The 22,775-nt window shown below is 47.1% G+C and overlaps 1 protein-coding gene across 2 annotated transcripts in view; it reads right to left on the reverse strand.

Moving 5' to 3' along the window:
- Positions 1–22,775, reverse strand: part of SLC35F3 (solute carrier family 35, member F3) — a 378,565-nt gene that overhangs the window by 77,976 nt on the left and 277,814 nt on the right. For both annotated transcript variants that reach the window (XM_012660174.1, XM_012660175.1), the window contains one exon: positions 10,190–10,514. In XM_012660174.1, the coding sequence (XP_012515628.1) occupies positions 10,190–10,514 (325 nt within the window). The remainder of the gene's footprint in view (positions 1–10,189; positions 10,515–22,775) is intronic.

The following is a 22,775-nucleotide window of genomic DNA, read 5'->3' on the forward strand; positions in this document are numbered from 1 at the left end:
ACAGTAAGGGGTGTGGCCATGAAACCAATATACACTTTCAGTAACTAAGAGCTTTGCAAGATCAAGTTTACTGGCAGGAAGACATGGGGAACTCGCTTGTGGCTGGAGTCCCTCTTAGAACAGGATGACCCAGGCTGTAAAACGCACCGGAAGTTTCCCCGGGACCCTAGCTGCAGAGAGCCACCCTTTCTGAGGACTAGACCTGCAGCAGGTTGGGAGAGTCGGCGGAGGGCAGGCCTGGCTTGAGGGGGCCTGGGTGTGCGGCCGCATCTGTTCCGGCTCATGTTTGAAGTAGCTACAACTGTGTTTTGGTGAAGTGGATACAACTGTGTTTTGGTGAAGTGGAGGCTGATGCTACGAAGCACTTTTTAAAGCAAAATCAAGCCACATCCTTTTCTACAGCCAGTGTCTGTGCTGAGTACTTCATAGTGAGTAAAAGTATAGTGTGGTACAAATTTTAAAGTTTATTATTGAATAAAAGCAGGATTATCAAATTCATATATGATAAAACTAAGTGAATGATGTTTTATGTCTCTCAAACTAGAGTTTTGTGTAAGATGGAATGTAAGTACAACTACGGCAAATGTGAAAAAAATAAGAACAAAAAAAATATCAGGCGTAGCAACGTCCAGTGATTACTCTTCCCAGTGGCTCCTGATTCACTGGCTGAGGAAAGCCTACGTGGAATGTGATATCGGGAAAAAATGCAGGAGAGAGCACAAGTGCCAAAAAGTACCTTTGCCCTGTGGCTCAATTAGAAATGAAACAACCCGAAGGAATACGGCCACATGGCAGAAAGGCCACCCAGGGAGAGACTGGGCAGTGAACATGAACGATCACCGCCCAGGTATTCGTCAAGCAAGCAACAGGGAGAGCAACGACCACTGTTAATTCAGCATCAACCGAAGGCCAAGTTCTAGAGGACGTGATCTGCACCCCAAACCTTGAAGCCCACCCATATAAATAAGCATTATTGGCCCCATTTTTAAATATGAGGAAACTGAAACTAAAGGAGCACTTACAAATAACTTACCCAAAGTCACGCAGTGTGTAAGCCGTGGGTCTGAGAACTCGAACCAGCCTGACTCACAGCCCGGGGGCCCTTCCCTCCACATGTGGCCTCATGCCTTTCCACAGCCCTGGGGCCAGGTGCAGGCACGACACTTGCAGGGCTCCAGTGCCATGCAGGGCAGGAAGGGGAGGCAAGGGCTTTGGGAAGCCATTCGAATGCCTGTCCCTGTAAAGGGCAGGCAGGTCATCCCGATTTAGCTAAGAGTTGTAGACGGTCAAGGCGAAGGGGGTGCCAGTGGAAGACAAATGACCTGACCAGGAATGCACCTGCTCTGGCATTCTGCACAGCACCGGCATGTTCTTTCCTTTCTGCTTTTTAGTGTTTGAAAAATAAAAAGAGCATCAGGGACTTGACGGGACATTGCTTTTCTAGACAAATGAATCACCTCGCATTCCTGTCTGGCTCTCAGCTCCGGTTCTGGAATGACATGACGATGGTATGTTCCACATCAGCTCTCTGCTCCTCCTGTCAGAACTCGTGTCTAGGCTCACCTCTGCCAAAAATGTCCCCTCCCCCCACAACAGCCCAAAATAATGACCGGGCACAAAGCTGTCTCTCTGCTGTGGACAGGGAGAGCTACACGGCTGATCTGAACTGAATCTTCATGAGGAGAAAGACTCAGTCCCCTGGGCTTTTATATCATCATCATCATCATCGTTTTATGATTGGAGAGAGCAGGAGCCATGGTTTGTATGAGTTTTGGGATCCACCTTAGAAGTCAACCAAAAATGGGCAGGAAAGCCTTGGATCAAGCACAGTTTGGATGTTTATACACACTACCACATTTAATTCTGTTCGGTTCAAACACATGATCTACACGGGAGTTGTGGGAGCCCAGGGGAGGGGTACCCAATCCCATAGCAACCCTTGGAGGTGGGTATCAGGGTCTCCATTTTCTCAGATAAGAGCTGAAGTTTAGAGCTTTTAGTTGACTTACCTATGGCCACATTGCCAAATAAAGGCAGACGTGGGTTTCCAGCCCAAGCTATGCAATGGAAGCCTGTGTCCTTATCATTTATCACAGTGTTCCAAGTGTGGGCTAGTAGCACACCTACCCCCGTTGCTCCACCCTGCCCAGGCACTGCCTCCAGGTTCCTTCCTATGAAGAAAGACAGCATTGACCCATTTCCTGGTAGCATTTCTGGAGAGGTCTGGGGCTGCAGAGAACAAGGCTCTTCTCTGAGCATCTGTGGACACTTTGATAACATGAATAAGTTAGATCAGAGAATCCTCAAAGTCTCTTTCTGATCTTGCCGGGTCTCTGTGTAGATGATCTTTTCTTAAATGCAGTAATATTTTAAGTTTCAATGTGCCTATGAGCTGGTTCACTAGTCTTAACTCTATGACAAAAAATCACACAGAAAGTAAGAAACGGCTCAACATGAGCCAGGTGCGATCTGGTGGCGCCTGTGCCTCCTGGTCGTATCCTGCAAACCTGTGCACACCTGCACCTTTTGCATGGTACACACACGAGTCCTCCTTATCATCCAACTCACACGAACGTTAACTGCTTTTAAAGACCCACTGGCTGAAGGGCCCTCCGCTGGGGAAGCATCCTTCATTGCTCTCTACCTTCTACGCTACAGCTAGGCTGACCTTGCAAATGTTCACAGGGACCCTGACGCTTGGTGCTAAAAGTGTTTCCAAATCCCTTGTTGATAATTCCAGCCTCGGGTATCTTGGGTCCCCAGTAGCCATAATTATACCAATACGTCAGTTACATAAATGGCTGCCGTTCTTCAAACCCACACCTTACACAAAAACACGAGCAGTGGAACTGACCTTTTGCAAAATTTCAATGAAATTGAGATAACATTGCTGCAGCTGGGTTAGACAGACTCTGAAATTATAAGGTTAAAACAGATAACCTCCTTAAACTGCTGGACTTCAAAGCCAAATCCTTAATATCTGTTCAAAGATTACTAGTGCTCTCAGATAGCAGGGAGGAGGGATGGCAGGAGCACCAGGAGACACAGCAGAGAGCAGGGAGGTAAGGCAGTTGTGCCGACTGGCCCCAGTGAGAGCCTAAAAGTCACCGGTAGAATATTCTGGACCTGTCTATCGGGGTGTTTGGCGCTGATTGAATTTCACTGGGCTGAAGCCAGCAGCTATTTACTGGGATGTGTGTGTGGGGGGTTGGGGGGCAGAGAGTCCAGAGGGGAAGCAGACGAGCGAGACAATGAATGCCACGATGATGGGATGGAAGGGAGAGACCCCTGTGGAGTCGTGGGACCTAGTACAAACTCAGGAGGGGGATGTAACCATCTGGGGCACGTGCACAATGCTAGGTTTTATTTTCCCACTGATGTATTCTTGAATATTTTAAGTACTATCTTAAAACAGGCAGAGAAAATCCAAACCTATTTAGCCTCCCCCATCTCGTTTCTTCCTCTGCTGTCGCTGGAGCCCATCATGACTTCCTATTTCGACCTGGAGCACTGATTATGTGCTCTCCTGTGGCTGTACAGACATCTGCTACTCAGCTGGCTACCTGCGTGTGTATGCGTGTGTGTGTGTGTTTGTGTGTGTGTGTGTGTGTGTGTGTGTGTGTGTGTGTGTATGGGGGGTGGTATTTTGCCTCAGCGGAAAGTCTGACCAAGTCTCCTGACGTGAGGATGCGTATACATAATTGCCAGTATTAACCACCAAGCTGAAACCACGGGCCAAATTATAAACTGCAATCCCCAAATATTTTGTCCATTTCTTCTAAACCAGTTACCAAAAAAAAACCCCTAACAAACAAACAACAAAAAAATCCACTGCAAGGGCTCCGGATGTAGCTCATCACATTCTGGGTTGATGATTCTTGGAAATCAGAGGGGTAATGAGATGGCTGTGAGTTAGGAGGAAGGGGGAAGGCGAAGGGATGTACTGAGTGTGGGATAGGCAGTCAATGAACACTTACTGTGGGAAGAAATGCGCTCAGGAATCACGAATGAATGGGCCAGTGAGTAACCAGGGGCTTCGATCCATACGGGGCAGGGAGATGTCTAGGTAACCATAAGCACCTTCAGACAGACAGACAGACAGACAGACAGGTTCCCAGCCTGAGGTCAAGGCCTCCCCCCAGCACTCCTTGCTCCTCTTTCTCGGTACCGTTCAGCACCATCTGGCATACTAAGTCTTCCTTGTTTATTGCTGGTTTCCCCACTAGAAGGGAAGCTCCATGACAGCGGGATTCCCACCTGTTCTGGTCACTCGCTGCCGTAGCCCCAGCGCCTAGGACAGTGCCTGACATAGAGAAGCTGCTCGGCAGATTTCATGGAATGAGGGAAGGACTTTCTCTACCCTCACAGGATGGGGGTCCTGCTGCCTTGTTTCCGGAGTGGCCTCACCCTATAAAGAAGAACTGCTGATGGGAACGACAGGCCAGAGCGTAGCTGGGGCTCAGGGTAAGAAAAGGCAAGTGAAGAAACCCCTCAGCCCGCATTGGAGCAGCAGGCCTGCAGAGCGGGAAAGCAGGGAGATGCTGGGCATTGCTAATGAGTGCCGCCCTGGCGATGCCTTAACACTCACCACTGGGCCTGGAAAAACTGTACAAACATTTCCTGCAAAGAAGATTCCCCCCGCCCCCATTTTCAAAATACTTGAGTCTGGTGAAAATGGCCATTGAAATGCTTTTCATTAACAGAAAAGTGTGCTGCAGGCTGGAGAAGCAGCTGACAATTCAAAGCGAGAGACTTGGTTTTATAATACTCATCTTTGATTCACACTCAAAGTTCTTGCCACTGCTCAGGAACCAGGCACCCCCCCCACCAACAAACCAACCCCCAGCTGTCATCCACCTCTTATGTGAAATGCACAGATATGCCGTACCCAGTCATATAATTAGCACCATGCATCCTACTTTTGAAAGCACCTCTGACTGTATCAATCCTTTACTCAAAAACCTTTGGAGGCTCCAATTGCCTGGAGAATCAAGCCCCAGTCCCTCGATCCCGCACCAAAAGCACGGGGCCTCCATCTGACTTTTGAGTCCTGAGCCACAGCCAAGCCAGTCTGCCTCCAGCTCTTGCCTCACCTTCTCCTATATTTTATTCTTTTTTAAAAATCCTGTTGCTGTTTTCTCTCCCACTTGGCTGTGAGCTCCTCAGGGTCAGGAATAACATCTGTGTCATCGGCACCTGCCCAAAGACATGGAGGAGGTGTCTGTTGACCTGGACTGACCCCAGCCTCGTCCTCCATCCCATTGTCTATAGCCACAGTGGCTGTATTTTTAAAGATCCGATCTGATCACGACCTCGATGGTTCCCGCTGATATTCACGCCTGAACTGAAACTCCTCAGCACGATGAGGGAGGTCTACCAGGGTGTGCCCTGTCTCACCATCGGGTCTTCTCCCTCACCTCACCCCACTCACCTCCTACACCCTCGGGAGAGATCCCTCGGGCTCCGAGCTCTGTGCCCAGCCTCTGTGCTTTCTCCAGGCTACTGTCTGTCTAGAATGTTCTTGACTTTCTCCTTCAGCACCTAAAGGGCCATCTGCTTGTCCTTAAGCAAACTGTTCCTGGCTGACTGCCTCTAGGAAATCTTCCCACCCTGCCCCAGGACACATGCACCTGTCCACGCCTCCCACCCCTGCCGCCGGCCCCAGTTCACCTGCACACCTCCCCACCTTGGTTATCTCACACCCTTACCAGGTGTGGGGCTCCTTGAGGACAGGGACCACTTATCACTGTATTCTTAGTGCCTTGCCTAGAGAAGATGCACAATAACTATTTTCAGAACGAACAAAGCTCCACATTGCAACTGTTCTACTCTGCTCCTTAGACTTTGAACAGTGAATGAACTTTACAGCAGCAAGACGCGATATGGTTCCGGAGTAAGTGTGGGTGGCAAGGTACACACACACTGGGCTCTTGCAGGATTTAGGATGAAAGACATCCAAGCTGCCCTTTCCCCTTTCCTGGCTTGCCATGTTGCTCAGAGTGTCTGAAGCAGAACCAATTGGCCAGCTTAGAGAAGCCTGAACTACAAAAGGCAGAAAAACATCTGTCACCACTGTATCGCTCTCTTTTTCTGGCAGCCACGTGACAGCAGAAGGTCTCAGCATTTGCTTTGGAAAACAGGTCACTAGTGCTGCAAATTCCTGGAAGACCTCGGACAAGACTGCAAATGCCCCAGGTCTTCTCTAGCCTGATTTCTGCTGCTCTCTTAGATCTGAGAAGCCATCTTCTTATCCCAGGGTCAGAGGGGCCGGGAAGCTGTGTATCAGCACTCTTGCCCACCTCTGTCTCTCCTGAGGACACACTTGAGATGGCCTCCTCCCTGTGCCTCCCCACGTGCACAGTGGTCCAGGAGACAGCGGTTCCCATAGCGGCCTCCAGCATCTGGTGGCCAGAGCCCTCTCTGGGCACTGCTGCCTCCTGAGGGCATCCTTTTGGTCAGCTGTCAGTGTGAAACAGGGCAGATGAGGTGAGCGTGTCAATCATATAGGGGAAGGGAGGAGCCCACTGTATTATAGTTCGGTCCAGTGCTCAATGGGGACACCACAAGGTAGGGGCTGAGTCGGGCTGAGAGGTTTTCCCATTCGTGTCTCCTTCCCGACAGCAGTATCCGGTCATGAGAAGCCACGATCAGTGTTCTAGGATGCCCTGTGCAGCCACCAGGGCTACCAGTTGATCTCTCCAAGACGAACACTTGCATGGCACCCTAGGGGTTAGCACTCCTGTTGTTTAAATAGGCCACCACCAGGCAGTTAAAGAATGGGCTACATCCTTCAATACAACCCACAGAGGATATCACAACACAGTGCTGGTTCCTGACATTTACGTGGCATGTTACAGCTCGTGGGGCACTTTCCTATATGGCATCTCATTTAACGACACAGCAGTCTTTCGCGCAAGGTGTTGCATGCATCATCACCTTCCATTTACATATGGACGTCTGAGGTTCCGAGAGCTTAAATGACTTGCTTATGGAGCATCCCCTAGCAAGTGGCCGAGGACTAGGGCTCCAACATCCTCTGGGCCCCAACTGAGTCACTCTCAGTTCTGTGTACTGAAGTGAGTCCTGATTGCTAATGGTCAATTTGGTCAGATTGGCAGCATTTTAACAAACCCGTAGCTGAGACTCAACCACTCCAGGGCCTTTACAATTAATGTGCGGCCCGTGGCCAGCAGCACGAGCATCCCCTGGAAGCTCATTAGGAAGACAGAATCTCAGACCCACCTAGACCTACTGCATGAGAGACCTACTTCAACGAGACGCGGGGGACTCACACGGTGCTGCAGTTTGAGGAGCTCTGTGCCAGGCACCACGTGCCTTCCTCTCTCTGCTTTGGCTTACCTCTCTAGCTGTGCCTTGGGAAGGAGCTCGGGTGGGGAGGACTCAGAGAAAAGAAAGTTCTATCTGCTTGTTTCCTGATTAACCGCAAGAAAGCTGGTCTGTCTGTCCTGCTTCCTTTCTGTGGAACAGATCTCTACTTTCTTCTTTCTCACCGCCACACCCTGCTCAGCACTCTAGCCAAGAGACACAGCTCCTCAGCTGACTCTAAATCTTCTCTCTGGCATTAATTTTGATAAAAGCATGAAGATGGAAGATGTGATTTCAGTTTTCCTTGATTTCTGAGAATCCTGAAGTCTGTTTAAAGTCCTCCCAATCTGAGCTGTGACAGAGTCGTGATTTCCTAAGGAAGGTCTGTGATGTTAAAAATTTTTCTCTCCCTTTTTTGAGAAAGAGTCTCTCTTCGCCTCTCCAATGGAGTGCATGGCTTGATTGACACACCCAATAATTGGTTGGTAAATTAGCAGCTCTGCTTAGCCACAGAGCCAATGCAGCTTACAAGCACAAAGATTTATTTTTAAGAGGTGAAGCAAAGCATTGTGATAGAAATTAAAAGCAGGGTTTTAACCAGCTTCACTAATCAAGTTGGAATTACCCCCCTGCCCCCAGCTAACAGAGCAGACATTGTAATTCTTTTGTGATTCTTTTCTTTTCTTTTTTTTTTTTTTTTTTTTTTTTTAAGGATTGTTAGGAGCCCGCTCAAAGCAACCTCAAACTCCTGGGCTCAAGCGATCCTCCTGCCTCAGCCTCCCGAGTAGCTGGGACTACAGGCATGCGCCACCATGCCTGGCTAATTTTTTCTATATATTTTTAGTTGTCCAATTAATTTCTTTCTATTTTTAGTAGAGACGGGGTCTCGCTCTTGCTCGCTGGTCTCGAACTCCTGAGCTCAAATAATCCGCCTGCCTCGGCCTCCCAGAGAGCTAGGATTACAGGCGTGAGCCACCGCGCCCGGCCTCTTTTGTGATTCTTTTTGGACACTTTTTATAGAAAGATAATAGACTGAAATCAAGGTGTTAATGTCTTGCTATGTATAACTAATCTCTTTCAATGACCTTTCATTTTTTCCTACCTTGACCTTTTAACCACCACTGATCTTGATGCCTTCTGCATGGTTTTCAGCACAATAGTTCAAGTGGTGCCAGACCAGCCCTAAGTGGCTGGCAGAGCCTTGATTTTCCACAGGTAAGCAGTGGCCTTGGTGCATGTTTGGGACAGCAGCTGGTACTACTGTTTGGGGGCCCTTTTTCAGCCTACACAGTTGAAGGTAGCAGGAGAGAAGCATTTCTTCTCTCCCAGTAATTCTTTATCAAGAAAGGGCACAGTAAACTCACTTTTAGTCTTTTGTTAGAGGCAGCAGCATACTCTTCCCATCAGTTTAAAGAAAGACAAACTCCTAATTACAATTAAATACACTTAGGGCTACTTAACTGTTAAATACATCATTTACTGAATATGTGCTATTCTCTGCGACTAGAAGCAGGCCATTATTTTACTCTCGCTTTTGGGAAAATCTTGGGCCCTACTGAGTTTTCTAAATGTATTTGTTTCAGTCTGGTTATGACTGCTATTCAGAAGAGGCGCATTAAGTGCCTCCTTAGTAATTTCTGGCTGGTCCATGAGCAATTGGTTTAAGTCAACACTGACGATCAGAATCCTTTGCTCCAAATCCTTTTCACTAAGAGGACCCGGGAGACTGGCTGTGTGACTCAATTCAAGCTCCATCGGAGCCCCTTCCTCTAGAATTTCTGCTCTGATTTGCAAGTTGGTCTTTTAAAGAAGCCAGGCCAAATTCCCTCTGACCATTAAAAAAGCATGGTGCCCACACCTCCATCTATAACTTCATTGTGACATTATGGTGGATTCCCAGAGAGAAATTCTGGTTCGAGTCTAGACCTCCATTCCCAAACCTCTTTGCTCCTTGGACCCAAATATGTTTTTAGTTACCTTGGGACTAAGGGCAACTCCAGAACAGGGTTGAAATCTTAAGCAGGTGGTCAATGGGACATGGCAATTTTATCAGGGCATGTGTTTGGGAGGGTGGGGAGGAGTGAAGACTCCTCAACTTTCAATTTTTGTTCACCTCTGGGACTGAAAAAAGACAAGTTTCCAGGGCCTACTGTGTCAACTTAGCCAGCATTCTCTCCTGGGTTTTTTTGACTAGGCCTGAGTTGGGCCGGCCCTTGACACAACCCACGGGGGATCTACACCTTGGGCAAACATGAGATGCACTTATTCGCACAGATGAGTGCCAGGGGTCAGCACCAGCAACGTGACTCTTGGAGAGGCCTGGGGGAGCCCTGCTTTGTATTGAGGTAGGGGGTTGAGGTCAGGGTTACTGGCCTCCTTTTGAAAGGGGCGTCATTCCAGCGGACTTCATATGAGAAAATAGAGTCAACAAAGTCCAGACACTGCTTTGGTTTGGCTCAGCACACTGCCAGATACTCAGACCCATGCGATTACATACCCAAAGGAGGAAATGTCTTGGATTAGAAAGGAAATGAGTAAGGAAGTCTTTGCTGTGAACATCTCCACGAAAGACATAAGCTACTGGGAGCCCGCAGCCAAGTCACCTGGCTCCAGGGACTTGCTGTCCTCACCCCGCAGAGCTCGGCTCCCTCCTACCGCTGGCCCTCTCTGGAAGATGCTGCCTGCTCCTCTGTCATATAAAGGAGCTCCCGGGACTGAAGGGCAGGAGGCTTTTGCCACCAAGAGAGAATTCTGCCCCTGAGCTCACTGAGAGAGCAGGTGCACTGACTGCCACACGTCACCGCTCGCTCCTCCCACCGCCCTTGCAGGCGCGGCCACCAGGGGCAGTCCCGGGGGCGCCTACCTGTATCTCTGCTTCACAGACTGCTTCTCTGCGGACTTGCAGACGTGCCCCGCGTAGTACAACGGGAAGAACAGAAAGTTCCAGTTGGTGGCAAACCACGTCAGGGTGAAGGGCGCGTCGAACTTCCGGAAGGTCTGCTTGGCGAGCTGCGTGGAGCCGGCCCAGGACGCGCACACGCACAGCACGACCGCCACGCCCCAGAAGACCTTCTTGAGCTGCGCCCGGGAGCACGTCCAGCAGCGGCGGCTCCCTCTCCCGCCGGCCTCTGCCCCGGCCGGCGCCTGGGCCTCCGCCGGGCCCGGGGAGTCCCGGGGGCGCTCCTCCCCTGGGGAAGACAAGGGCGCGTGGTTAGTTGGCCGCAGACCTTCCCCTCGCCAGGCACCCCTCGCGCCCGGGGCCCCCACCCTGCAGCCCTTGTCACATCCAGCCGCTTGCGGGGCGGGAAGATTGGGGGCGCAGCTTCCCCGACATCCATGTGATGCAGAACTGCAATAGAAGACGTTTTCACTCGATCTTCCATCCTCCAGAACCTTGGCCTTCCAAGTGTGGTCCATGGGCCCGGCAGCATCAGCATCCTCCCCCGCCTCCCCCAGGGGAGCTTGCTGGAGATGCAGACTCTAGGCCACACCCCACACCCTTGAATTAGAATCTGCATTTTCGCAGGTCATCTACTTGCTTTGGGAAACACTCCTCCAGGACACACAGAGCGGCTGAAATATTTTCACTCTTGCTTGTGTCCGCGCCCCGCTACTGGGTGCTGGGCAATGCTAGCAGCCCCTACAGCAGGAGGTCTTGACCTCTAAAGGGTCCCAGGACCTTGGCAGAAGCTCCTCCCTGCCCGTTACTAAAAGGCACAGGATGCCAAGACTCTCCTTTTATTTCGCATGTACAGCAAAAAATAGACTCCCCAGCCCCTCTTAGTTTTCTATCTGCTTTAACTGGCTTCCGGCTGACAGCCTCCAGTCCCACTTCCAAGCTTTACTTAAAAACCACAACCTCTGGCAGCTGGTGTGTGAAAGGCCACAGACACTCCATTCGGGGGCTGTGTGATTTCTGGAAACCAGTCTGCAGCCCAAAGCCTGTTCCCGCAGACCAAGAGAAGGTGAAAAGTGGTATTGTCCACTGTTTGCTTTTCATTCATGACTGTGTGTCTGTCAGTCAGCTGGAAATTTAAACAGAACTGCGGCTGGTGTCTGGTTAGCTTTTGTCAGGTGTAACTAGGGGCAGATGCGAATTTCCAGAAGGCAGCGTGCTTGCCTTTGATAGATCCTGCCTGGAACTTAGCCGAACGGGAGACACAAGTACTAAGAGGCCATCTACACTACAGGGGTCCAAGAAATGAGTATGAAATTTATTGGAGTCAAGGTACTCTCCTGTACATGTTGTTTAAACTTAACAGTAATTGAAATAACTTTAATAACGTTAAACTGAGTTTGGTAGGTCATACTTTCTGAAACATTATAATTCTGTGCGGCAAAATCTTGATTCAACGTAGCCTATTATACAGGTGTTAGCTAATACTATCATTAACTGCCAGCCCTGGGTGTATCTGTTTCAGCCAAAGGTAACTCTAAGTGTTCCATGGCTAGTCAAGGAGAGATAATGTACTTGATTGGCCTGGATTCTGTTTGACACCATCTCTATTATGCTTCATTACCTGCTTTATTAATAATGAATCGCCCTCCTTCTCTTACTTTTCATGTGTGTGCATTTCCTAGTTGGAAAGCTCTTGGAAGACCAAATGTTTGGCCACCCTCTGAACTTCTGACAAGTTGTCTGTTCGTGCCTGGGCTGCAGGGCAGGAAGATGCAGGGAGCAAAAAGGAAGACGGACTCCCCTCCTCTTGCTTTTTGCCCTCCCACAGGGACCTCTTGCCTCTGCTCACAGTGAATTCCCACAATGTAAGGCAAATCCAACCTCAGACAGAAGCATGCACATTTCAATTTACACACGGATTACCTGCCATTTTGAATTAGCATCTGCAGCCTTTCATGATCGGGATAATTTGCAAGGTGTGTTGGAGGTTAAGGAGATTTGTCACTATCAGTATCACTGTCAAAAACTCATCCCGAAAAGATGATTGTGGAGACGAAAAAAAAAAAAGTCCACATAAAAATAAAATGCAGCTTCAGTAATAACTCCCAATATAAGAATGGACTCCAAAGGAGGTTGAATAAATTCAGGCTTCCAGCATGTTTCTTCATTTAATCTTTTCATTATAGCAAATTAAGCTTTAAAATTTAGAGAACTAAGCAATGACACTGAAGAGCTTTAACAATGTAGGGAGAAAATCATGGAATTTTGTATTGCTAAATTGTTTCTATGGATTTGGATTAAAGAAGTTATTCTCCAACTTTGTAGCCTCTCTGGATCCTCTAACCAAGGGAATATAAACAATACACAAACAAAATGACACTCAAAACTGAACTCAGTACTATATTATTTAAAAATAACCACATATAAGATAGAACAACATTTTCCAAAGTGTAATTCAGTTAATAGGCATAATAAGAAAAAAGGATTCCATGGTCAGATAAGTTTGGAAAATGCTAATTAGAACAGACAGATTCCTTTGCTGCAGGAATGTTCTGGACTGATAGACATTTCAAATTTCCAAGCAGCTGCTATAGAATGCATGCTTCCCTTATTATTTAAATGTGTAACACCTGTGGTAGGGACTAGTGTACCCTGGAACACACTTTGGGAAACATTGGAATAAACCCATAAAGAATAATGGACAACCAAACCTAATTCACTGCAAACCTTTCACTGTACTGAGCCTCTTACAATAAAAACCACTTATCAATTTCGTTACTTCACTCAATGCTTCTAGACGCATCCTATCTCACATAAATGAAAAATATTCTTTCTAAATATATTGCAAAAATACCGAATAGCAAAAAGAAAAAGCAATCGGTAATAATCTTAACACCCAGATATGTCACTGTTGACATTTTGCTGCTACATTTTCTCTAGTCTTTTGTGTGTGTGCAACACACATACACAGAGCTCTCAAAAGAAGATGCCCTCCCCCCCAACATGGACATACAAACCCACTCACATACTGACACAGCAAAATTGGGATCATATTGTATTTTCAACCTTCATTTATTTAACCTTATACATAACGGCGTGGACTTTATAAATCACACAGGGCTATGTGGAGTGCAATGCATCCTAGGATCATTTCAATTGGCTAGGAAATCACTGTGAAGCATTTGCCCTGTGCCAAGAGCTTTGGGTGGTCTATAAATAAATGTAAAGCATGATTACAGTTCTTCAGGAACTGACAGTCTATTTGAAAGTGACAAAACAGACCATGAAAGAATTACAGAAGAGTTACATGCAAAATGGAGAGATTCTGACGACGTAGCAGGAATTCTGCAGACAGCGTGGCCAGTGTGAGCTGGGGTAATAGCAACAAGAATCAGAAAAGGCTGAGGCTTGGCCCAGGCCTTGGAGGGTAGAAAGACTGAGCAAAATGAGGAGCAAAGTTCAGGATCAGGAATACTCGTGATCTGCCCCAGATGGGAGTGAGGATGGTGATGGGCAGTGGGCAGTGAGGATGATGGTGAGATCTGAAATCTGCTGCCACCTCGACCCTCTGTGACAACACCCAATCTTGCCTTGCTGAGGCATGACAGCAGGGGAAACTGCCAGATTTGCTGAAGGGATTGGAGCAAATTCAGATGTCAAGTGACCCTACTTTATTAAGGAAGTGCGAGCTCCAATGTCTATAACAGAGGGATAGAATTAGTTAAAGAATAAATGTGGAGGACACGACAAATTTGGTTAGCAGATGCATTTATTCTCCACTATTTGAAATGCAAAAAATGCAACCTACACTCCAACCACTTTCAGGGTTATTTTCAATTTATGCACCAACAGGTTTCAGATAGAAAGAACGACAACAAAGGGGGCAGTATCCATTCTCAGAACCCTTCAAATCTTCAAGTGCAGGAAACTTTCCTTTACTTTTCCCTCTCCTAAATTGCAAGTCAAGCATTGCCTTTGTTTGATTTTACTCCTTTATCACAGCTGAAAGAGAGTGCAGATTGCCTCCAAGAAATCAATGCCAAGTTAGCCCCAAGCTATTTCCTGTCCTGGTTCATCACCATTAGTACAGGACTAGAAATACTATTTATGTCATTGTAACCCTCACTCTCCCACACCTCTTCCCTGATAACAACCCCTCTGTTTATGATCTTCTTGTGCTTTAAATTCTAATCTTTAGCCGGAAGTTCTAGGAGCAATGCAAAGTAGATTATACACCCTCGCCCAATGCTTCTGCTGACAGATGCTGTAATTGTGGATTGAAGCGTCTCCTGGTATTTGTGTCACCTCTGAATGCTTTGTTCATGCTACTGAATTCACCTATAGATGCTGGAGAACAGGTGGGCTCATGCCAGTTCTGTTGCCAGAGTTGCTTCTGTTGAGCATTTGGAGAAAGTGTGTATGTGTGTAGGAGTGTGTGTGTGTGTGTGTGTGCATGTGTGTGTAAGAGGAGTGTTCTCTTGTGCACCTTGGCTGTGTCATGGCATGGTGAGATGTAACCATGCCTGTGTGAGAGCTTCCATTCTAAGCTGTGTCCCAGCATCCTGAAGGCTGTCAAAACAATTTACCAAAGCGATGGGTCAGTCCCACCACCTGCAAAGTTACACTTCCTGCTTGTCTCCTACCTATCAGGGATTTATAAAGGAGTCACACTCTTTGGTGAAACAGAAAATAGTACCTAGAGGCAATGTCTGCTCAGCAGAAGGAAACTCCAGGTCATAACAGGTGAGTCAGGGGTCTAATTTGGCTGTCAACTGATTTGGCGAGTCCTTTTCCCATGAGCTGTCCACTGCTTTCCCCTGAGAAAATGATAAATTGGGCACTTTTTATGTTTATTTAGTGAAAGTCATTTCTACAATGAAAAGCAAGAAAGATTAAAAATCATTTGCTCTCGTCTAATAAAATGACTCTTCTGGAACTTCCAAGAGAACACTAATGTTTCTTTTATGAGGTTTCCTAAGAATAAGTAGACCCTTGTTGACTCCCTGGATGAAAAAGTCTCCAGGGGGTTTGCACTTACAAAGTGCCAGAGAGAGTCCTTTCTTAGAATAATGGACCCAGAGCTGGAATGGAAGACACCCGCTGGCTGGCATGACCCAAGCCTCCTGCGAGCAAAGGAGATACCATTGCGCAGACAGTGGGAGGAGATGCTGCTCCACTGACATCTACATCAATAAAATCTACAGTTATTTATTTTTTTACAGCTCTATTGAGGTATAATTTTCATACCATAAAATTCAGTCACGTTAAGTGCACAATTCAGTGGTTTTTAGCAAATGTGTAGAATTGTGAAACTGTTACCATGATATAGTTTGAGAGTATTTCTATCATCCCAAAATGAGTTCTTGTGCCCACGCGCAGTCCCTGCCTCTTCCCACCCTCAACCCTAGGCAACTACCAGTCGATTTTCTGTCTCTATAAAAATTTGCTTATTCTGGACATTTCATATAAATATGGCAGAGTTTCACGTCTGACTTCTTTCATTTAACATAACGTCTTTGAGTATTATCCATATTGTAGCATGTGTCAGCAGTACCTTCTTCTTATGCCTGAATAAAAAGAATATGTTACATGGATATACCAAATTTAGTTTATCTGTTCATCTATTGATAGACATGTGGATTGATTCCAGTTTTGCGCTACTGTGGATAATGCTGCTGTGAACATTCACATGTTAATTTTTGTGTGGATATATGTTTATATTTCTCTTGGGTGGAGTAGTTACATTTTTAGGCTACTCAGCCAACAAATATTTATTGACAAAGCTACTGTGGGGCACAAAGCAGACAGAATCTTCCCCTGGTAGAGCCTGCTTAGTCCAAGTGGCAGCACTTAGAGTGCCCATGGCTTGGAGGCTTAAGTGCCTCTAATTCCATCCATGCAGGACATAGCTGAGAGCTGCTCTGGGAACTAGACTTCCGCTCCTGCCTCCCCTTTTTGCTAGACCGCCCAGAGAAGGACAGGGCCTGATAAACAATTTCCCATTTATTGATTACTGATGGATATACCAGCCCCGGGCCTGAAACTTAATAGCTTTTACAAAACGAGGAGCTTGCAAAATGAGGAGCTTTTGTTTATGGCCGCTTGCAAGTGTAACTCATCTCCCAGAAAATGTAATTCAGGTTTTATCGTATCTACTCATTAAATACTTGCTCAGTGAATTTATATGTGACTTTTTTGGTAAGCAGTGGTATAGAGGAAAGGGAAGAAAGAGACTTGCAGAAAAGGCTGTCACACATATAAAGCCACTTCATGCTCCAGGAGTCCCAATGCAATCCTCATTTCACATATCCCAACTCATTATGCCACCTGCCCTTGCCAGATGATCTATGTGGATTCCTGACTTTGGGTCAGAAAATATTCCCACTATTTACACATAGCTGAGGCTGCAGCCATGCTCCTGACTAGCATAGGTCCCAGGGAAGGAATGGGATCTAGGGATAATTAAACTTGACTGTTGACCCTAGGTAGAGGAGAAGGAAAGGGTATAGGGAATTAAACAAGTGGTGGTTAAACACCCAGCATTTACCCCATGCTCTCTGCCAGGAGCTGTTATATATCCTTTTATACCTGTCACAATGTCAGGTCAATATGATTATTCCTCTTTTGTAGACTGGACAGCTCAGGCTCTGAGAGTTACTGTCCCAAGGACACAGATCAGTGAGTGGCTGAGATGCAGTTTTAATGCCAGTCTGTCTGACTCCAAAGCATCAACGGGAGTGGACGGTATTCTCATTCTTCCCTTTGAAAGCTGATCAGGGCCATGGTGCTCAACACCTCAGTTGGAACTGCCCATCACTAAAAAGAGACTTCAGGTTTGCAAAGGATAGACTCCGTTTTTTAACATGGAAAAGGCCGAGTGTGTATAGGACTCTGGGCTGGGATTTGCTCTCCTGGAAAGAAGGCATCATGGACTGAATGATTGTGTTCTCTCCAAATTCATAAGTTGAAGTCCTAACACCCAGTGTGGCTGTATTTGGAGATGGGGCCTCTAAGGAGGTAATTAAAATTAAATGAGGTTTTAAGGGTGGGGCTCTAATCTGACAGGATTAGTTTTCTTATAAGAAGAGACACCAGAGGCTCACTGTCTATCTACACATACACACAGAGAGGAAGCCACGTGAGGACACAGAAGGCTGCTGTCTGCAAACTGGGAAGAGAGCCCTCATCAGAAACTGAATTTGCCAGCATGTTGATCTTGAACTTCCAGCCTCCAGAGCTATGATAAAAGAATTTCTTTTTTGCAAGCAAGCTAGTCTATGGTGTTTTGTTATGGCAGCCTGTGCTGACTAGTACAAAGGGGATTATAGTAGAGAGTGTGCTGTGCTTTGTGAAGGTAGAAGGCATGGATCGAGAGCTACCACTCTGTAGGATGTGAATGGCAATGCAGATGGTAGAGTATTTATTGTGATAATCTAGTAGGAGAAGAAATAACTTCATTGGATTAGACATATTAGGTACTATCTCATATGTGTTTACCTCCTGTGAATTGCTTAAACCTTCCTTGTAAAGTGATTCCTGGAGGCAGTGTGCAGAGATGAAAGAAAACATGGCAGCCGTGAAGTCGTTTATGAAAAAAAATGAGTGTTTAGCACTAGGGAATTATTTCTCTGGTTGGGATAGAGAATTGGGAGGTGAAGGAAGGTCGCTTTTTGGGGGTGGAGTGGGATGGTGGGAGGCTTCTCCGAGAGCCTCCTGAAGTTCTACTCTGAAGCAGTCTGAGAGCTGGGGTGAGTCAGGCCTCCCCCCACCCGCTGTCCCCTGCAATCACCACCATCTCAGTAGTCAGACATCTGTGCTGGCATTTCCACCTTACTCCCATTTCCTTAGAGATCCCCAGAATAACTTTCCAGTGTCCAAAAACACCACCTCACGTGGTGGATTTAAGACAATCCTGGAATGTACGTGGCCTAAGGTGAATCATGGCTCTTGGGAAACCGACTGAGGATGGATAAGCTCTAAACAATGCTGTTTGCGCCTCGGGGGAAGAGTCAATGCCTACTGCTGGGAGGGAGCAGAGCGCTGTGTTTCAATACTTGGTCTGAAAACATCTGAGCTTGAGGGGATCAGTTTTAATCCATGTGCCCTGCTAGTCTTGACCTGTGCAGCCTCCCGGAATTTCACCATTTTTGTGGCAGGGACACATGGCACCTCTGCACACACAGCAGGCACTCACGGGCTGTAGACCTGGTGATATTTTGGTGCTGCTAGTGACCCTCATGCAAACCCAAACAAACATGTACAAAACATGTACACTCCCCTTTTCTGATGTTTTTCCTTGCCAGGCGGTTAGCGTTCCCAGATCCTTTGACTTGTACGTGGACTGGAGTTCAGGCTGTTGGAACTCACAGGGCAAACCACGGTTTTATAAGAGGGCAGGCTACATGCAGGGCAGCCTCCCCAGGCAAAGAGGCTGCAGTCGGGAGCTCTTCAGGAAGGGAGCCCACTGGAGCCTTCTTTCATGGAGGGACTGGTCCACCAAACTCGTCATGGCAGCCCTGGGCAGCTGCCAGGTGAGAATGACACCTCTGGTCCTCTAATCAGAAGAAGCATGTGTGTTTTGGTTGTATAGAGTATTAGATGAAAATGTGCAGAAGAATAGAGCAAAATTAAAACACCGTTTTCAAAAACATACCTTCCAGTCCTCAGCAGAGCCACTGAGCATCAGTAAGGCAGGAATGAACTTGCTCAGTCAAGGACCAAAGTGTTAAACACGACCTCCTGGCTTAATCTCCTACTCAAGGATAAGTAAGCATTCTGCACCAGTGAAGGATGAAGTGACTGAGATCATTCCTGGGCACCGAGGCTTTAACACAAAGACAGCTGGGGCCAGCCCCAGGCAACGCTCGAAAGTTACATAGCTTCTTTTTGAGGTCTTTCTGTTTTTTTTGTGCTATCTACTAATCTGGGGGCCCACCTAGGTGCAGTAGCTTCCTGCTGCTGAAGATTGGTGGAGCAAGTTGTACTCATGTATCTGGCCTTTCCACCCCCACTGAAATACCAACCCCCCCAGAAAGTGTGTGCATGGTGTGCACACATACTCTCTCTCTCTCTCTCTCACACACACACACACACACACACACACACACACTCCATATGCCAGATTCCTTAATGTCCTTGGTCTCAGTTCCTCAGAGCTCTCCTCTCTGACTACAGCTAGTGAAGAGTTTTAATCAGATAAGCCAATCTCCGCTAATGAGGAGGCTATTTAATAGACTCATAGAATGTTCCTGCTGAAGGAGCCAATGGAAGTTCTATTCTGGTCCCTTTTCTCTGCAGCAGGAGAAGCCCAGGCTCCAAGAGGTGAGGCAACATGTCCCATATATTAATTAGCTAGTGGGGGAGGAGAAAATGAAACTTGAGTGTCCTGACACCTCAGCCACTGTTCTTCCCTCTAGACCCTTCTCTGGAGCTATGAGATGTCTTAACCAGTGGAAAGGTATCACTCGCCAAAAAGGCTTTTAAGAATTAAATCTCTTCTTGGCTCTCCCAATAGAGCTATTCTGAACCCTTCCCCTCCTCTTTGAACCTTCAATCCCCATCCATCATTTTGAGCAGACGATGCCACTTCCTACTTTACAAAGAAGCTCAAAGTCACCAGCTAAGGTCCCTCAGCTTCCCGCCTCCTCCTCCGCATCTCCATATTTCTCTGTGTCTTTGCTCAGCATCTCTTTTCTGGCTCCTTTTCGAGGCTAATCACTCCCTTTCTCTGTCCTGTGCTCCCTCCAGGGCCTGCTGCCTCCTCCTGGCCATTGTTGTGTCAATAACCTTTCTCTTGGGGCAACCTCAGAAATCAGTCCCTTTCTTCCAGTTTATAGAAACGCTTGGTTCTCTCAAAAGTTCCCCATTTCCCCCTTCAGCTAGCATAACTCAGACCTCTCTCACTGTCAAACACTTTTTAAAAATATTATTATTATTGTTATTAAATCTCCTAAAAGTTCTCCAGGATGTCAAACACTTTAGCCAAGTATCCCGCACTGGCTCCCCAACTCCCAAACACTCCCCCTTTGCAATCTGGCTTGCAGACCAGAACCCACTTAAAATTGTTTCTGCAAAATCACCCTCTCTTGGTTGCATTTGACACATCACTCTCCCTCTTTCTTCTTGTTTATCTTCCCATAATTTCCATGATGCCAGGTTATCTGGGTTCTCTGGTCCAAGCCGTTCAGACTTCTCTCCTGCTTCCCTCATCCCCCAAAATGTGTGTGGCCACCAGGATTCTGCACTTACCCATTCATTCCCAAATCACCTGATTTGTCCCTCAGGCTTTGCCACCTCTTTCTGCCCCCTCCTTGCTTGCTACTCACCTGCATTTGCGGGCACTGCCAAGGCCTCGAGCTCAACATGTCGAAATTTGAGACTCCCCCATCTCACCCTCCCAAAGGTGTTGTTTCCTCTCTTATCTTTTTCTTTTCTTTGCTCCCTTTCCAGCTCTTCTACTTTACACCATGGCCTGTTGATTCCTCCTCTGCCCCATCCTTGTCCTCGCTGTCGCGTGGTGTAGTGGTTAGAACATGGGTACACCACGAGGCTGCTGTCTCATTGTGTGTACTCCCTGATTGCCCTGCACTCCATGTCCTCACCTGCACAGGGAATACCACTAGGACCTGCTGCACAGGGATGTCATGAGTACTCAGCCAGGCAACTCAGGCTCAGACTGCTGCAGTCACTACCCAGCGTGTCTTCTTGTCTGCAGTGGATACTTAACCAGCAGGACTTTTAAACTTGTTTCCACTGTACCTCTTCAATCGGGCACGCCCATGAGCGCGCGCGCACACACAAACACACACGCGCACGCACACACACACACACACACCCCTGAAATAAAAGTCCTTCAGATCAACTCTGACTCTTATTACATCTGATAGACTTTGGCAGTTTTTATTCTATTCTAAAAAAAGATTTCATAGCCCAGGTTGAACACCACTGCTATACGTGACTGTCTCAGTTTCAGATGGTATTTTCTTCTCTTCTCTAGCTCCCTGTGGTCTAGCCCCCCCCCCCCCGACTTCTTTAGATAACCCAGTTCTGGCTCCAACAGATGCTTACAGGTCTCCAGGTGCCACCCCTCCCTAGCTTGTTCCCTTGTCTGGGGCTCCCTGTGCCAGGAACACCATGTTCTTAGCTCCCACCTCTGACAGTGGAGGGCAAGGACAACATCCTCTGCCATGTCTCTCTATCCAAGCTCCCAGGAAAAGTGGTTCCAATGAATGTACAGTCATCATCTGCAGTTGGGTGAGAAGAAGAATTCTGAAGCCACATCCAGACTCAATAGGAACGAATGTCCTGTTATATTGTGTCATTTTGGCAAAGAAGGGAGTAATGGTGCCAAGCAAGAGTGCTACATAGTGGCCATCTGTGTTCTGGCCAGAAGTGAGCTTGCCCTCTGCCGAAATGCAGCATTTATTTTATGCTTCTTTTATGGAATTAAAAAAAAATTACATTTCAACGTGTAATCTTTATTTGTGTGCATTTCTGACATTTCTCACTTGTTTGGAAGCTCTTTTGGATCAAGAATTGTATTTTACTCCTCTTAAAAGCCCCTCAAACATCTGGTTAATTCTCTTGCACATATTAGGGAATATGTTTGATCACTACATGAATGACTTTTGTCATTACAGTTTCAGACATAGGGCTAGCCAACCAGGTAAATATTTTGGGGTGGGGGAACACTTTGGCAGTATACTTCTCAAGAATCTTCTTGGATGGGGCCAGCATGGCTGGGTCTTCACATATATAATAATCTAGCAGTCCAGGGTAAGTCTTACCCTATTGGCAGAAACACAGTAGGCAGATGTGCTTTGGGGGCAGCTGAGACTACCTGATCCCCTAAAGCAGAGGCACTGAGAGCATGGCCAAGAGCCATGGGTCCTGTGAGCCACACTGCGATGGGAGCTTTAGGGAACATTTACTGAGCACCTACAAAGTGCCATGAGCTGATATAATTCTCTCTCCTACTCACACGAATGCAGTTGTGCAAAGGTCTTGCCATATTTGGAGCTGGGCAGATACGGATGTGAAACCAGGGACGCTTGCTTTCTAACTCCATGACCTTGTGTGAATGACTTTCTGAGCTCTCGGTTTCCTTATCTGTAAAGTGGGGTAACAAAGCCCTTGCTTTGGGAAGAACAGAGATAATAGACAATCTGCATCAGCACAGTACCTGCAACATGGTGGGCACTCATTAGTGAAAATCATTATTTTCATTATTAAGAGGGGCATGTCATCACCCCTACTTTCATATGAGAGAACTGATTCCCAGAGAGCATTAATCATTAGCCAAAAATCCCTTGGCCAGGGTGAGAGTCGGGCGCTAGAGCCAGTCCGTCTCCCTCCGAAGTCCTTACTCTTCCCACAGCACTGCTCACCGCCGGCCTCTGGGGGGAATTCATGGTTCTGTTCTCAGCTATTAATTCCTCTTGACTGTAATTTCATTGAACATAAATCAGCTTATTGTGAATATAGATGGTCCCAGTAAATACGACTCTATTCGAGACATGCTACTGATTCAGTGTCTGCTTCTGAGGGGAAA

Source organism: Propithecus coquereli, unplaced genomic scaffold (assembly GCF_000956105.1).
Source record: "Propithecus coquereli isolate 6110/MARCELLA unplaced genomic scaffold, Pcoq_1.0 Scaffold66, whole genome shotgun sequence".
In the NCBI taxonomy this organism is placed as follows: domain Eukaryota; kingdom Metazoa; phylum Chordata; class Mammalia; order Primates; family Indriidae; genus Propithecus; species Propithecus coquereli.